Raw genomic sequence first — 13,579 nt, forward strand, 5'->3', positions numbered from 1 at the left:
AGAATGAGAACCTGGTAATGCTGCTCCCAATTTAAAATTCTTCCATGGCTTCCCAGCCCCTTCAGGTGGTGGTGGGGGGTCTACACTCAGCAGCATGGCACTCACAGTTCTGTGGGAGCTGGGCCCTGGCTGTCTCCATTTCCCCCTGGGCATGAAGCTGTAGCCAGACCAAATGACTTGAGATAAGATGCGCTCCTTACCCCTTAGGGCCTCTGCAAATGCTCTTCACTCTTCCTAAAACTGATTTTACTCATTTTGATTTCCAGTCTTCTCTATCTGGCTAACTTCACCATGACTTTCAATACTCATCTCACCTTCTCATGAAGCTTTCCAGGGCCTCTCCCCACTTTAGGCATCCCTTATAGTGAAATTAATTCCCTCCACCACTATCCCAAACATACACCCCTTCTACCTATATATGTGAGAATATAGATCTTACAGGCTTGTATTTTGATATTCTTTCCCTGTGAAACCATTGGGAAAGGCCATCAACAAAACTGTGAGTTGATGCAGTCTCTCCTAAAGGGTATTCTGAGGGTCATTCATCTGAAGACAAGGCAAATTCAAGTACCAGAAACTAGGGCTTGGAAGGTGGGTCTGTTTCAGATAGGAGAGGAGATTTCTGAATCTCTCTGGACCTTGCTAACCACATCTGGGCCTCCAGAAGCCCAGATAATCCTGGGGATGCTCTGTGATGATGGGGAAGAGAAAGCATCCACCACCGGATGCAGCCCTACAGCAGGAAGGAAGGTATCCCTGAAGGAGTTGGTTATATTTTGTCAGAATATCTAGTTGCCTGTTATGGTACTACCTTTCTGCTTCTCCCTAGTGATCTGTAGGACCACTATTAATTAAAATATTCAGCTCAGACTCAGCTGTGATTTAGAGGTTTAAGAGATATAGTGAGACTATACTTAGGCTAGAACAATAAAAGAGGTGCAGCCTCTCCCTGAGGCCAGGGTGTTGGTGATAACTAATTACTGGGAGAGATTCCCTTAAAGAAAGGTGAATCACATGGAAAATAGCCATCATCAAAAGGAAACTAAGCACTCCTCCACTCCACTACCATCCTGTAACCATCTGATCTGCTTTGACATTTACTAAAGGAGTTGGAGGGTGTTTATTGCCTTATGGTCTCTCCTGTACTCCCAGTGCACTCTTTATAGGATTTGCATAGTCAGGTCTCACCGTCTCACAGTTGTTGGGTTTTCTAATCCACTATTGGCTCCCTGAGGGGCAGACATTGTGTCTCATCACTCTTTCCCCATCTGAGCATGGTGACTAGCATGTAATAGGTGCCTAATAAAATGCTTATTGAATGAGTAAGTCAGAAGGCTGAAAAAAGATGTGGGGCCAGAGGATGAAGGACACAGAATGCCACTCTGAACTCTAGGCTCTCTGCGTCTGGGGGTGGAAGTGGTGAAGGAGGCATTAAACATTTTAAAGTAGTCACGTTTGTGCTTGAGAAAGGTAACTTTTCGAAAGATAGAAGTAATCAACTAAGCATGTGGTTGAGGGCAGTGATACTACCAGCAGGATGACAGGGAAGACATTTACATGATTTAAGAAATTTTGAGAGTTATATGGATTTAAAAGTAATTGAAGAATGCATTTCCAAAATCAGAATACACTTTCTTAAGACCAGGGAAGATGGAGGATAACACATTATTTTAGGTTATGTAGCTGTTAAAATAAAATCATCTCTTTAAGAAATCTTCTTTGGATGAAAATATACTTTCTGCTTTTTCAGCCTGGAAATATCATCTGCATTATACTTGAAGGAGTAATTGTGGTTAAAATTAACACTGGCCTAAAATTTTTTTCTTGGGATGAAAAGTCAGTAATTATCCCAATGGAGAGGCTGGAATAATCTAATACTTATTCAGAAAAGTTCTAACACTTTATATATCATTTCAGGGAAAAATATTTATTCTTAAATATGTTTGTCTATAGTATTTGTATTACTTTTCCTTTTAAAGTCTATTTTTAGCAACCCATAGACTTTGTACAATACTTACCCAAATCTTTTTGAACCACATTTTTACACGTATGAGCATTATATGAACAAACTTACAACGCACGTACCCAAAAGCCACATATTTTCTATCTAGATAGGGAGTTGGTTGTAGTGTGATGTAGAACTGTGACCCATTGCTGTGATGGCCTTTGTTGACCATTCCAAGAACTCCCCTTTTATTGTGAGGAATTGAGAAGTTTTCATCTAGAAAAGACAATAAACAGTCTTTAATAATAATAAATAAGCAATAAATGACCTATCATGAAAATATTTCTGTTTTCTTGATTGATTGAAACATGTAAAGCACAAACAGAACTCTTGGTAACAAGGATTCTCTATCATGTTTATCAATACATTCCAAATTGTTAATATTCTATTTGTTTCATATTACTTTCTTTCAACTGGGCTGTTAAAAAAGATAAGCTGCTAAGTCTTATTAGAATTATTTGAGCATTTACCTTTAGTTTATCATTATCATAGCTAAAAACAAGGTTGCTAAGAATATTAATAATGTAAAAGGAAGTACCTTAAATTAATAATGTAAAAGGAGGCACATATGTTTTTTAGGAATAAAAGTCAGCAAACATTCTTGTGCTGCTGTTTTGACAGTAGTATTTTATTCAAGCTACCAATGTGATCATTAAAATGCCTCCTTTGAGAAACCTTTCATGGATAGATCCTTCCCCTCACAGCATCTTCTACAGACCTTTACTGGAGTCTTTAAAACACCCTATGTAATTGTTTACAGGCTGTATTCTATACGTGAAGGCAGGGACTTTGTCTCATTATAGCTTTACCCCCAGGCCTCCTGGAACATTGCCTGGCACATGTGTGGCCTTTAGTATTGATGATGAAAATAAATTAATTTATGCTTATTTTTAGTAGTCTGTAAATGAATTTTAATCTCAAACCTTATGTGGGTTGACCAAGATTTCATGGAAAGTGGTTTTTTTAGTGTAAGGTTAACAAGTAAAAAGAATTGTACAGTGGTTAATAGACCGCCATTTGGGGGAAAAAACCATTTCCAGCACTAAATAAGGTTTGCCTCCAAACTCAAAAACACAGAAGGAAAAGAAATTCAGTAAAAGTTTTCTTTCAATAACTTTATCAAATTCTGGGCGTAACTGAGAGATATGAATGTTAACTGTCAAGATTTTCTTAAACTGCAGTTACTGACTATTCTGATTTTAAGTTTCAAAGCTAAACCAAGGAAGCAATTAGGCCATACCTATGGTGGTTACTTTTAGCTTGTTAAACTGCATACTGAATAAAGACTTCTGAAATCTTATGAAATGCAAATAAAGCATTTTTGTGCAAATGTATCTTTATAATAACATTGATACTCCATATTCATTTCAGTGGAATAGAGAAATAATCCATTCATTTCACATAAAATTGCATGGCATAGAAATGTGCCCAAAGTAAAGAATTCAGAGAGTTTTAACAAAATGGTATTTTTCATTACCCTTATATATTATGATTAATTTTTCTTAAATTCTAGAGGTAATTGGAGAGAAAATTTTATAGAGTTGTAACATTTTTACTAAAAATTCTGATTATGGGAGAACTTTTAAAGCATTAAGGGTGAAATTTAACTTTGTTTGAAACAGAAATCAGAATTAAACTGCTGAAGAAAATCAGTTTCTGGATTTATTTAAAATAAAAATCATTCTGATGTTTATAATGAAAGCAACTACTACTTTCTCAAGTCTGGAGAAACTGCATACCATTCTATGGAAAGAGAATAATCAGACATTTTGGGACATTTCCATATAATTTTCTGAAGACAGTAATATCAAGTAGAAATCGGACTTGAATCCTGCAACATACGTTTTTTAAACCTACTTGTCTAATTTTACCAGCATATTGATTGATTGATTGATTGATTGATCCTGTTAATTCTTTCTTTTTCATTTTTTTAATTGAAGTGTAGTCAGTTTACAATGTTGTATCAATTTCTGGTGTATGGGGGAAGGGTATAGCTCAAGTAGTAGAGCACATGCTTAGCATGCACAAGGTCCTGGGTTCAAACCCCAGTACCTCCTCTAAACATAAATAAATAAATAAACCTAATTACCTGCCCCCCACCCCTGAAAAAAAGAAAAAAATTAATTTCTGGTATACAGCATAATGTTTTAGTCATCCATATACATACATATATTCCGTTTCATACCATTCTATAATTATTTTTAAATTGTACATATGCACTTTCTGTATTTAAGATAAATCTCACAATTTAGAGAAAATGAATAACCCTTAAATGATTACCCAGATCATATTATCTTCAGTTCTTATTTCTAATTAAGAAAATACTTTGGTATAACTTTAGTTGCATTATTGACTACTGACAGTGCACTAGGCTTTCTGCTTTTTATTAATGTCCATTATCATTTAAAGACAAAGACATCTAGGAATGAGACAAATGGATTTTAAAGTGCTGTATCTATTTGTGAATTAGGGCACATGCTAATGTTAAGAAACTAGTCTACTTAATGTAACAAGGATAATACAATATTTTAAAAATATATGCCTTTTTTCTTCTGCTTTTCATATCAATTAACTTTCCTCTAGTCAGCCCAAGCCATCTAGTCACCAATCCTTTGAGGGTGGGAAGGATTAGGCATCGTGTACAAGGAGTACACGGGAAAAAACTGTTGATATTCAACTTCTAACATTCAAAACAAGATTTTGGAAGACAATTTAAAAAGCTGTGATTCAAAAGAAAGCAAAACAGACTTTACTCAAATTAAAAAAATGATTAACCAATTTATAAAACAATCAACTAATTAAATTACATATCATTTATTTCAATTTTTAAAAATTCAGTGTTTTATGCTTAATAGAAGTGATTTTTGTGGTTGTAATTGTTTTTAACAAGCCCAAGGTTTTAATTCTGCATCTCGTGGAAATACAGTCCAATGAGAAAAATATGGAGGAGGGTCTGGCTGTCGATGAATTAAGATTCCACAGGTAGGGGTATGAAAGGAGGAGGGAAACCCATGCCGTAGCAGTTCTGAGTACTAGCCCTGCTCTCTCTCAGCCATTCATCTTTCCTTCTGGAGCATCTCTCCTTTTCACTTGACAGGTTACTGAATTCCTAATTCTGCTCTGCCAGACAAACTGAGGAATCAGAGCTTCCCTAAACCCACTGGGCTCCCTGGGACCAGAGGAGCCAGGCCTCCAGGTGGAGACTAAATTTCCACAGTATCTAAGGATAGGGCAGAGGGGAGTGGACAAAGGCACAGGGGTGCCCAGAGGGGCAGGTAAGGAGATGAGCTAAGAGATCAATCTCCCACTGGACAGAAGGCCCGAGTTCTGCCCAGAACTGCGCCTCCAAGCAGGAGTTTGGGTGATCTGATAATGGCCCTGGGGTGGAAAAGTGTGGATATTCATCAGGGATTAAGGATGCCGGTAAAGTTGCCAAAACTGGCAGTGTCTTATTTTTAAGACCCAACCCAAAAGCTGCCCTGAGCCCCCACCCCCAGCTCTCCCAGGCACTTGCCCTTTCATTCCCCACAGCACTGGGGTCTTCCCCATGCCAGCAGTTTATCTGCTCAAACATCTGCTCAAAAACACTAAAAACCTTGAAGCCACTGGATGCTTGGTCATAACTTTTGTTTCCTAAGGTTCTAGCACCTAAGAGTTTAATGTTATTTGAATGAATAAATGAGTAGTGTCACTTGCACGGTTTTATTTGGTAAAGTTGTCTCCACATGAATTTAGAAGGAAAACTAGCTTTTACTTTTCCCTTTCCTTTGGCCATCAAGTCAATATTATTTTTTAACTTTTTTATTATATTAAAATATAGACACAAAAAGCCATGGGAGACTAATGTATAATAAGAATTACTGTTATGGTTATTATAGGGCAAACAACCTTTTAACTACCATCCGGGCCAAGAAAAAGAATTCTGCCAGCCTTCCCCAAAGTTCCTTGTATGTACCTCTCACCCTCCTCAAAAGTAACCATTCCCCTGAGTTTTACATAATCATGTACTTAATGTTTCCTTACAGGTTTACCATCAGAGTATGCCTCCCTATGTATTATTGACTAGTCTTTCCCATTTTAAAAGGTTTTTATGCCTTATGAATCTTTTTTTACTCCATAGGTTCTTACTCTATCCCTTTCTTTTCTTTACACTTTATCTGTTAATAAACAGCTGAGCTATTTAACCTCTAGAATTTCTCCCAGGCTGGAGCTGGCCGATTGCACACACCTGGGGTGGTTCAACACGTTTCTCTGTTCTCCGACCTGTCAGTTCTGCTCTAATACTTGTGTTGTGTTGAAGATGCAAATGGTTTCACCTTGATTGATGTACTAGGGCACAGGCTGAGCATGGTGAATCTCCCCCCTGCTTAATGTGCAGTTCCCTCTGGGAGAAGCACCAGGTGAATGTAGGGAACTGCCTCCAGCTGGACTGAGCCAGCTGCACAGGAATACACAAGTCAGACATCCACCAGCCACTCAGCCACCACGCGTGAGCCATGTCCACCCACATCTGGAGTTACAGCTTGCCTCTCACTGCAGAGAATGCTCTTTCTGCAACTTCAAGATCACTCACAAGCTGCAACTCTTCCCACGCCACCTCCACAAACGTCAGGGGGTTTTCAGGGTAAAGTGCCTTATTTATTACAGTCTTTATGTGTTTCTTGACCATATAATATATGTAAAACCATGTTATTATTTTTTTTAGGTTACTGTCTTATTTTTAAATGTGTCACTGAAGAAGTTTTTTAACCTCATTTTTGCTGTTAAGTCCTGTGTTTTTTATTGCATAATTTTATGCATAGCACAGAGATCTTTAAGAACACATTATAGCAGAACTGGCTGTATTTCTTGCAAAGTGGCAGCTGGGTCCAGAAGCTTCATCAGGCTCATGTTCTATATCCCTTTGGTAGTGTGTTGTCTCCACAGAAGGCCCACAGTGTCTGGGTATTTTTGTTTTTGTAAAGTTAGTAGATACCGATGTAGCAAATGTCTAGATCCATCATTTCACTGAGGGCAGCAAAATGGTGATATTCTAATTCTGTTTAGCCTTTTCATTATTAATTGGAATACTTTTATAATAAGATGTTTTTCCCTTATCTATGATTTGGTATAGTTCTATAGGAAAGGCAGGATAAATGCTTAATTCTTTCCCTATGTTTATCAGTTTTCAAGATAATAAATTCATCTCCTATCATTCCTCTAAAGGTAAACAATTAAGCTTTATTTTATAGTACAATATCATTATGAACTCATGGATTTAAAATATTTGTTGGGTTTCAATCAGTTGTAGTTACTATTCAAATTACTCCATGTTTGGCCAGTGAGAAACTCTTCAAATTGACTCCTGAGCCCTCTGACATAACCCCAGTAAATCTTTAATAGCGCTCTTGGCTGTCTGAGGATAGCATGACTAAACACAAGGTTCCAGGCTCATTTTGTAATTTCCTGTCTCAGAAATGGGGTCCACCATTTGTCCCAGAGGCCCTGGTTTCTTGAAGTGAGAAATGGCATTTCAAAACAACAATCGAAATGCTAGGAGTGTATATCGCTATGGGGCTGTCGTCGTAGATGAATTCCAAGGGTAGAACTATAGATATAGATATAGATGTAGATATAGGTATGATATCTTTAAATTCAAAATGATATTTCCAATTCAAATTCAGGACTATGGAATATTTAGTCTCTATCATTTTACATTTGTATGTCCTTTTTTCCACATTGAAGATCCCAATTCTCAAGGACACGGGATATGATAAAATTAGAATATCCCACAATTACTTGCTTTTTCCTCTATTATATATATACAACAATCTGAGAATAAATAACACCATCCCCAGTATAATTACTGAAAATAGTGGAACATTTTGTGTATATTCTCTCCATTTCCTTCATTTTCAAATTGTTAGACTAAGCATATAGTGTTTATATATCATACTGTCACCCTTTTAATCCTCATTAAATTTTAGTTTTATAAGAAACTGTATGATTAATGCTCTTCTATCCCTCTGGTAACCTGTTTGTGTGAAACTCATTCTACAGTCATTGATTCCTCAGGAAGGACTCGGCATGTAATAATGGCATCATTATTCCCTGAAGTTTCCTGTGTTGATAACTCTGTGTGCCCTTTATAATTCAGATTCAGTTTGACTGGATATAAAGTCCCCAGCTCACATTTCATTTCCTTGAGCATCATAAATATATTATTCTGTGTTTTCTTCTGGCATAAGAATATGATGATAATGCACTTTTCTTTCCCTTATAAATCACTTCCTGTTTTTGCCTAGCTGCCCAAAGAATTTTTTTCTTCTTTAATATCTAATAACATTACTAAAATATGTCTGGTGTTGGTTGTTCTGGTTCAATATTGTCAGGTAGCATTTTGCTCTTTCAATAACTTGTTTCAAGTTTCTAGACATTTTTACTTGAGGTATAAACATACAATAAAATGTATAGATCTTAGATGTTCAGTTTGATGCATTTTGACAATTGCATATAGTTGTGTAACCACCACCCAAAACAAAATACAGGACATCAAATCCTTAAAAAAATTTTTTTAATTGAAGTATAGTTGATTTACAGTGTTGTGATAGTTACTTGTGTTCAGGAAAGTGATTCATATATATATAAAACATAAAATTTATATATATATTAAAAACATAAAAATATTCTTTTTTGGATTCTTTCCCATTATAGTTTATTATGAAATATTGAATACAGTTTACTGTGCTATATAGTAGGATCTTGTTGTTTATCTATTTTGTATACAGTAGTATGTATCTGCTAATCCCAAAATCCAAATTTACCCCTCCTCCCTGCTTTCCCCTTTGGTAACCATAAATTTGTGGTGTGGTCTATATCTGTGAGTCAGTTTCTGTTTTGTAAATAAGTTCATTTATGTCCTTTTTTTAGATTCCACATATAAGTGATATAATATGGTATTTTTCTTTCTCTTTCTGACTTACCTTCACTTAGAATGACAATCTCCTGGTCCATCCATCTTGCTGCAAATGGCATTATTTTATTCTTTTTATGGCTGAGTAGTATTCCATTGTATATATACCATATCTTCCTTATCTAGTTGGCCATCGATGGACATTTGTGTTGTTTTCATGCCTTGGCTATTGTCTTAAATAGTGCCGCTATGAACACAGGGGTGCATGTGTCTTTTTGAATTATATTTTCCTCCTGATATATGCTCAGGAGTGGGATTGCTGGATCATATGGTAAATTTATTTTTAGTTTTTTAAGGAACCTCCATACTGTCCTCCATACTGGCCAGCATTTATTGTTTGTTGACTTTTTAAAGATGGCCATTCTGACTGGTGTGTGAGGGGATACCTCACTGTACTTTTGATTTGCATTTCTCTAATAATTAGTGATGTTGAGCATCTTTTCATGTGCCTGTTAGTCATCTGTATGTTTTTGTTGTTGTTAAAATGTTTATTCAGGTCTTCTGGCCATTTTTTGATTGGGTTTTTGTTTTTTGATATTAAATTGTATGAACTGTTTGCAATTTTTGGAAATTAATCCCTTGTTGATTGCATCATATGCAAATATTTTCTCCTGGTCTGTAGGTTGTCTTTTCTTTTTGTTTATGGTTTCCTTTGCTGTGTAAACCTTGTAAGTTTGATTATTAGGTCTCATTTGTTTTTGCCTTTATTTCTTTTGCCTTGGGAGACGAACCTAAGAAAACACTGCTACAATTTATGTCAGATAATGTTTAACCTATGTTCTCTTCTAGGAGTTTTACGGTGTCGTGTCTAATATTTAAGTCTTTAAGCCATTTTGAGTTTATTTTTGTGTATGTGTGAGGGAGTGTCTGAACACCATTGACTTATATGCAGCTGTCCCCCTTTAAATCCTTTTCTACTTTAGGAAAAGTTTCTTCAATTTTAATTCTTAGTATTTGTTCCATTCCTTTGCATTGGTTTAATTCCTTAAGAATACTAATCATCTGTATGCTGGATCTTCTCTTTCTGTATTTAGTATTTATCACTTTCTTATAAATCCTTTTTATCTTTCTTCATCACTTTTTGGTTTTAAAAAATTTCCTCCTTCTACCTTCTATTTCTTTTAATACACATGTCTGCTGTTTTATTTGTGTCCCTTCTAATTTGTTCATTTCTGAAGTTTTCTTTTATTGTTCATTCTTTCCTCAGTCCTACAACCTCATGTCTAAATTTCTCTAATTTTGACTTATGAGTTCTTTCCTGTCTTATATCATTTTCTTCATGTCTTTTAGCTCGTTTTGAAATTGTTAGTTTTGATCTGTTCTGTGAACTGTCTTTCTAGTATATTTTCATTATCTAGAGCGATGTTACTATGCTCCTTTTTTAATAATAACCATGAAACTTTCTACTTTTTATGCAATTTTATTTATTTTTATGTAAAATTAGTCTTCCTAAATGTTGAGGAGGAGGTGTGGCTTTAGAAGGAAGGTAGTTATTCTAACTTCACAAAGCTCCCTCTCGTGCTATTTCACGCGTCATTCAGCTACATGGCAGATTGCTTGCTGAGCTTTCCTGGCTCTGTTCCCACTCTCTATCACTGTTGTCCCAATACTCTGTGTAAGTTTGATTCCATTCCCAGCAATTCTTCCTTAGTGTAGTCCTATCCTGGACGAGAGGCCTTTCAGAGTTCACAGAGGTTAGGCTGCTCCAGCCTCCTCAAGCCTCATGAGGGCCCCATACAGTCCCCTGCTAGTGGCTGTTTTGGGGTTCTGTTTTCTGAGGTCTATCAGATGCTCTGCTCTCTCCCACATAGATGCTGATACCATGTGGACTGTGGCTGTTGGTAGTCTGGCCTTACCTGTTTGTCTTTTGGAATTAGTGTAGATACCTTGTCACCTAGTTTTGTTGTAAATGTTACCCATGGGTTTTTAGTTTTTCCTATCTAATTTTTTGGCCTGTTTTTATGTTGGGATTTCAAAATTTTTTTTAACTATGCCACCACCATACCCTTTTCCCAGGATCCTGAACGGCAGTCTTAGTAGGATGATTATCAAGGTACCAATTCTAAGTATGAGCCTGGCAAATTAAAAGCCTTAAAAATATAAATTCCCATTACTCAACCATAAAAAAGAATGAAATAAAGCCATTCGCAGCAATATGGATAGGCCTAGAGATTATCATATTAAGTAAAGTAGACAGAGAAAGACAAATATCATATGATATCACTTATATGTGGAATCTAAAAATAAAAGGATACAGATTTTATTTACAAACCAGAAATAGACTCATGGACATAGAAAACAAACTATGGTTACCAAAGGGGAAGGTGGCGGGAGGGATAAATTAGGATTAATTTGGGATTAACAGATACACATTACTATATATAAAATAGATAACAAGGACCTACTGTATAGCACAGGGAACTATATTCAATTTCTTGTAATAAGCTATAATGGAAAATAATCTGAAAAAAATGTATGTGTGTGTGTGTGTGTGTGTGTGTGTGTGTGTGTGTGTGTATACACAACTGAATCACTCTCTGTATACCTGAAACTAACATTGTAAATCAACTACACATCAATAAAAAATAAAATTAAAAATATATATATATAAATTCCCTTCCACCCCTGCAATCCTAATTCTAAGAACTTATCCTAAAGAAATAACATAATTACGCAAGTGAAAAATTATATGTACAAAGCTATTCTGAACTGGGCTGGGGTGTCTTCCCCTCTACCCCACTTTTGACTCCTACTTTTAGTGTGTGTACTTGTAGTATGTTACCCCCAACACTATCTTATTTGGGGTTGTGAAATTGTCCAGTCCTGTTAAATCTGAATAATCAATTAGAACACAACTGACGAAATTTAAAGATACATACCTTCAAATGTTGGTCCATAAATTGACTCTCCACCATTTCCTTTTCCAGCAACTATATCTGAGAAACAGCAATAAATAAACATTAGAATTCTGATACTAAAATAGAAAATACAGTGATGGCAGGGAAACAATGCTTTAAATTATGATTCCACTTACACCAATGACTACAGTAAGTTACCTAATTTTTCAATATCTGCACCATGAAAATGTTTCTATAATGATTTCACTTGTACTTTGTAAGTCCTTTTATATTCATGATCCCATTTGTTTCCCTCATAACTCTGAAGTAGGTTAAATTATAATGCAAAACCTTTGAAATGATGAAGTATTGTAATTGTGCTATTTAAAGAAAATGTGTTCATATAAATTCTGCTTATTTCACAAGCTATTCCATAGCCTATCTTGCTTTTCAGAAAAATAGAAAGGTCAAGCTGAGAGGGTGGAATAGGAATGGTAAGGTCTTTTTAACACAAAAATAAAAATAGATGCTCTAAAAAGAATTAACGTTCAAAATTTCATTCCTTGGAACCCTATAGTGATTAACTCATTTATGTATCTGGTATTTTGGAAATGAAGTTCCTTTGTAATGTAATGTGGTTTTAAAAAATGGTATTTATATGACCTATTTCACATTATGTGCATCATATGCTTATTTTGGCTTAGGTAATGATCCTACCATAAAAACCCTCCATGCACAAGTTATTTTTTAAATCTATCCACAGCTAAAAGGGAAGCAAAGCTAACTCTAGTGAAACTACAGTTCTCTGAGGTCTGTGTTCTTGCCATCACCCCTTTTACTTCCTTCAGCTCTCTTGTCTGCCCTCCTTGAATAGTGTGCAATAAATATCTGTTGAAGGATTGTGCCATTTTAACTCAACATGAGCTCTTTATCTATAATAAAAGCGTCTATGATATTTTAAAGAAATCTGATGCAACAGCAAGCATGTGGAGAGAATTTTTGCAGGACAAGGCATGTAACATTTAAATCATACTTCATAAAGCTGGCTCAGAAGTTAATTGATAAATCTATGTCTCCAACCTACTCCACCTGATACTCCCCCATGATTCACCCCACAGCCCACAGTTGTTCTCCAGAGCCTGCTGCAATAGCCAGAGGCCAAATCCGAGGATGGGGAAGTTGAAGGAGTTCCAGCACCAATTCCTTCAGGTCCTAGAATTTGCTTTGCTCAGAAGAATCTGCCCAGATGATTTCTCCACCCCTGCTAACTTATATACACACCAGTGACACTCCCTTGCCCTATCTCTCCAATACCTGCCATTACTCCTGTCCTTTGCTTCAGATCTCCCAGGTGAATATTTTATATTGATACCATTTCAATCAGTATGTAATATTTTTTGTGGCAGTAACCCCCCTTGAATTCAGCTTTGGATATCTGATATTACGTCTAGACTTCTGGCAACAAATTTAGTAATGCAGAATAGTGGTTAAAAGTAAACTTTAAAGTCAGATGATTTTGATTTAAATCTTGATGTTGATTACCTTTTCCAAGACTGTTTCCTCATCTGCATAGACAAGGATAACGAGAAGTGCCTCCCAGGTAGTTCTGAGATTAAGTGATTAAATGCAGTGGTATAGGGAGAGCACATGGTGTGGTGCCTGGCAGAGGGTCATGCTCTTTCATTAGGGGCCATTATTATTGTGCAGCATCACACATTTGGAATGCATTCTGTCATTATCATCATCTTCAGCATCATTATGATGATGGTGATGACGATAAAGTGT

General features: G+C 36.0%; 1 protein-coding gene across 5 annotated transcripts in view; it reads right to left on the reverse strand.

The window, feature by feature from the left end:
* Positions 1-13,579, reverse strand: part of PPIL6 (peptidylprolyl isomerase like 6) — a 32,511-nt gene that overhangs the window by 5,350 nt on the left and 13,582 nt on the right. For all 5 annotated transcript variants that reach the window (XR_004321883.1, XM_032484680.1, XM_032484679.1 and 2 more), the window contains 2 exons: positions 11,837-11,893; positions 2,086-2,221 (listed from right to left, as the gene is read on the reverse strand). Coding sequence is in view for 4 of the 5 variants with exons in the window: in XM_032484680.1 (XP_032340571.1) it covers positions 2,086-2,221; positions 11,837-11,893 (193 nt within the window). In the remaining variant the exon portion in view is untranslated. The remainder of the gene's footprint in view (positions 1-2,085; positions 2,222-11,836; positions 11,894-13,579) is intronic.

The sequence above is a fragment of the Camelus ferus genome, chromosome 8 (genome assembly GCF_009834535.1).
Source record: "Camelus ferus isolate YT-003-E chromosome 8, BCGSAC_Cfer_1.0, whole genome shotgun sequence".
Lineage (NCBI taxonomy): Eukaryota > Metazoa > Chordata > Mammalia > Artiodactyla > Camelidae > Camelus > Camelus ferus.